Below are 3,053 nucleotides of genomic sequence, written 5' to 3'. Positions count from 1 at the left end.
TTAATGCCCCGCACAATGTCTTTGCAAATGGAGGACCAGAAAGTTGAGTGGGAGAGAAAAATACCTCCACTCCTCCAATTTTTCAAGATTTAGTTGTAATTAGATTAAACCGTTTCAAGGGTGAAGAAGATGCTGGATTGGGGAAAAAAATTACCTCCTCCAAATTTTCAAGATTTTAGTTATAATCAGATTAAAATACTTTCTTGACCGCTGTAGACTTTGAAGAAAAATGCCTTTATTGAAAAAAAATACTTTCTTGACCGCTGTAGACTTTGAAGAAAAATGCCTTTAATGAAAAAAAAATACTTTCTTGACCGCTGTAGACTTGAGGTCCTGGAAGCGCATGACTTGTTGGCTCCTCGACTCATCAATTGGCGTAAGGAACTAGGTAGGTAGTAGCAAGCTCTCCTTCAGTCATCATCAATTGCCGCGATGAATATCAAGCTCTTAATTATGTGCCGAGTGAAGATTGCCCACCATCAGTAGCTAGGATGGCCGGCAGCGTACTCGGCTGCAATCGGCTTCTTGCCCTCGTCTCACTAGCTGCGCAGCTGTGCTGGATGAGCACACTACGTGCAGAAGACGACACTGAATGTCTGAAGGCGTTCAAGAACTCTGTGGCTGATCCTAACAAATACTTGTCTAATTGGAACTTTCAGAATACCTCACGAGGCAGCATCTGTAGCTTCACTGGTGTTCAGTGTTGGAACGATCAGGAGAACAAAGTCCTCTCTTTCAAACTGGCGCAAGCGGGTCTCTCGGGGGGGTTTCCAAAAGGTGTATACAGCTGCAAGAGTTTACAACATTTAGATTTGTCACAGAATGACTTCGGCGGGCCGCTTCCAGCAGATTTGTGGAAGCAGATGCCGTATCTCACTAGTTTGGACTTGTCACAGAATGAGTTCAGTAGAATGATACCAGGACCTCAGAATTTAGAAGATTGCCGGTACTTGAATGTGCTCCATCTGCAGAACAACCGTTTGATCGGTCAGATTCCTTGGGGGATTGGGAACCTGCCACTCTTGAGTGACCTGGATCTTTCATCTAATTCGTTGTCAGGACAAATTCCATCCTCTTTCATCAACAGATCAGCGTTAGGCAACGCAGCTTTCCCCGCTGCCGCTTTTGAGAACAACCCAGGTCTCTGCGGGCAGCCACTGAGAAAGGCGTGCGGGCATAATGGGTCATCGTTTCTCAACACCGTCAAGCTGCAAATTTCGACACCTATTGTTGGCGTGCTACTTCTGGCCGCGGCGGCGCTTTCCGTTCGTTGGTGGAGGAGCAGGAAAGGGGAAAGTGATGCCGGCGTGGAGATGTTCGAGAAACACTTGAAAGTGACCGGTGTGGAGCTGCGCCGGGCCACGTCCAGCTTCAGCCGAGCCAACGTCATCGGAGCGGGGGGGTCAAGCACGGTGTACAAGGGCAGGCTTGGCGACGGGCGGATGATCGCCGTGAAGTTGCTGGAATGCATGGGTCTGGACGAGGAGCTAGGCTTGTCGGACGCCCGAAAGCAGTTCTTGACGGAGCTGCAGGTATTGGGGAAGCTCCGCCACCGGAACCTGGTGAGGATTCTAGGCTACTGCTACAACCTGGACACCATGGCCATCATCCTCGACTACATGTCCATGGGCAGCTTGGACGCTCTTCTCCACGGCGTTTCCTCTGACGCCAGCAGTAGAAGCAACGAACGGCCGCAACTGGGGTGGAATGCGCGCTTGAGCATCCTGGTGGGCATCGCAGAAGGGCTGGCGTACCTCCACCACGAGTATGATGGCAAGAGCTGTGTCGTCCATGGAGACCTGAAACCCGGCAATGTACTGCTCGATGAGCACATGGAAGCACACATTGCCGACTTCGGGCTTGCTAGGATGGTGGGCGCCATGAACACGGCCACGCTTGCCGCGAGGAGTAGCGCATCTCGAGCTTGGTGGTCCTTCGGCTACGCAGCTCCGGGTAAGCGCTGCTATCCATTTTGAAGCATACTTACTAGGGATAATTATACATAGCGGACGACGTTTATGTGTTTAATAATTTGATTCTAATTGTGCCAACAAAACTAGAGTGCGCACAGCAAGGAGTGGTGTCTCGCAAGGCGGACGTGTTCAGCTTCGGAGTGATAGTGCTGGAGGTGATGACCGGGGAGCGTCCGAGCAGCTCCAGGCTGAAGGAGGGCGAGACCTTGGCCGATTGGGTGCGACAGGCCGTAGTCGAAGGGGCAACGAGGCGGGTGATTGCGGCACCGCTAGCGACAGATTTTGAGCAATGGGGGGACGAGATCACAGCCACGTTGAGGCTTGGCTGCAGCTGCTGCGTGCAGGCGGCCATTTGTAGGCCAGACATGCAATTTGTAGCAGCATTCCTTCGCGAGCTTTCCAACAAGGTCAGGAGTTGTCCGCCGCCATGGGTGGTGCTCGTGAATGAACCGGAGACTAGCGGCGAGGAGAGGGAGGCCGAAAAATGGATCTTGTCTTAATTAGCACTTCGTAAGTACGACAACAGTGGTAATTACTTTGCATCACTTGTAACTAAACTACTCGCGTTCCGTACCATGAGTCATGACTCGACATATCTTCTTGGTTTCAAGAGCCTCAGATTCTCAGCCCTTGTTCCAAAGTGAGCTGGGCTGAAATTTGAAGGCCTAGGCCCTACCCTAACCTTAAAGCCATAAACTCGCTTGACCTCCATTTATGTATGAAAATAAACTGTTTATGTCTAAAAGTTGATAAATTTTCAAAACAGTGGTACCACTTCTCTAGAAGGGGCTTTGATGCCCTCCAAACGCTTCAAATTTCAGCACTAGCATCACACGTGCAGCAGTAGCAACATTGGCAACTATTCTCGAACTCCCTTTGCAGGTTTGAATCTTGCATGTGCGAGCGATGGCACTTTTGTGTGTGTGGGTGATAACATGTGTACTTTTTCTACTTTCAAGTGAAGATTTTTTTATTTAAAAAAAATTGGCAATGACAAATAAGCATTCTCCCTTTGTTGACATTTGCTTGTTTGTCCCTTCGTAGAGTATAAAAGCCTAGTATAGTGCTCAAAAAAAGACA

The 3,053-nt window shown here is 49.5% G+C and overlaps 1 protein-coding gene across 2 annotated transcripts; it reads left to right on the top strand.

Moving 5' to 3' along the window:
• Positions 1 to 351: 351 nt before the first annotated feature.
• LOC147613672 (putative LRR receptor-like serine/threonine-protein kinase At1g69990) lies at positions 352 to 2,736 on the top strand. Of its 2 annotated transcripts, none has more exons than XM_086781624.1 (2): positions 352 to 1,953; positions 2,061 to 2,736. In XM_086781624.1, exons 1-2 carry the CDS (start codon positions 492 to 494, stop codon positions 2,471 to 2,473), a joined length of 1,875 nt encoding a protein of 624 aa, XP_086637750.1. In that variant the 5' UTR covers positions 352 to 491; the 3' UTR covers positions 2,474 to 2,736. The 2 variants fall into 2 exon arrangements, with proteins under 2 accessions (XP_086637750.1, XP_086637751.1); XM_086781625.1 differs by having other exon boundaries at positions 367 to 1,953; positions 2,072 to 2,736.
• Positions 2,737 to 3,053: the final 317 nt, after the last annotated feature.

This window comes from Cibotium barometz, chromosome 43 (assembly GCF_041138505.1).
Source record: "Cibotium barometz isolate CiBa-2024 chromosome 43, ASM4113850v1, whole genome shotgun sequence".
Classification (NCBI taxonomy): Eukaryota; Viridiplantae; Streptophyta; class Polypodiopsida; order Cyatheales; family Cibotiaceae; genus Cibotium; species Cibotium barometz.
The sequence above is the reverse complement of the archived record's forward strand: the minus strand, read 5'-3'. Positions and strand labels throughout refer to the sequence as shown.

Coding starts and splice junctions, on each gene's coding strand:
- LOC147613672 (XM_086781624.1), top strand. CDS start 492: ATGGCCGGCAGCGTACTCGGCTGCAATCGGCTTCTTGCCCTCGTCTCA. Junction 1,954..2,060: donor CTTCGGCTACGCAGCTCCGG/GTAAGCGCTGCT, acceptor CAACAAAACTAG/AGTGCGCACAGCAAGGAGTG.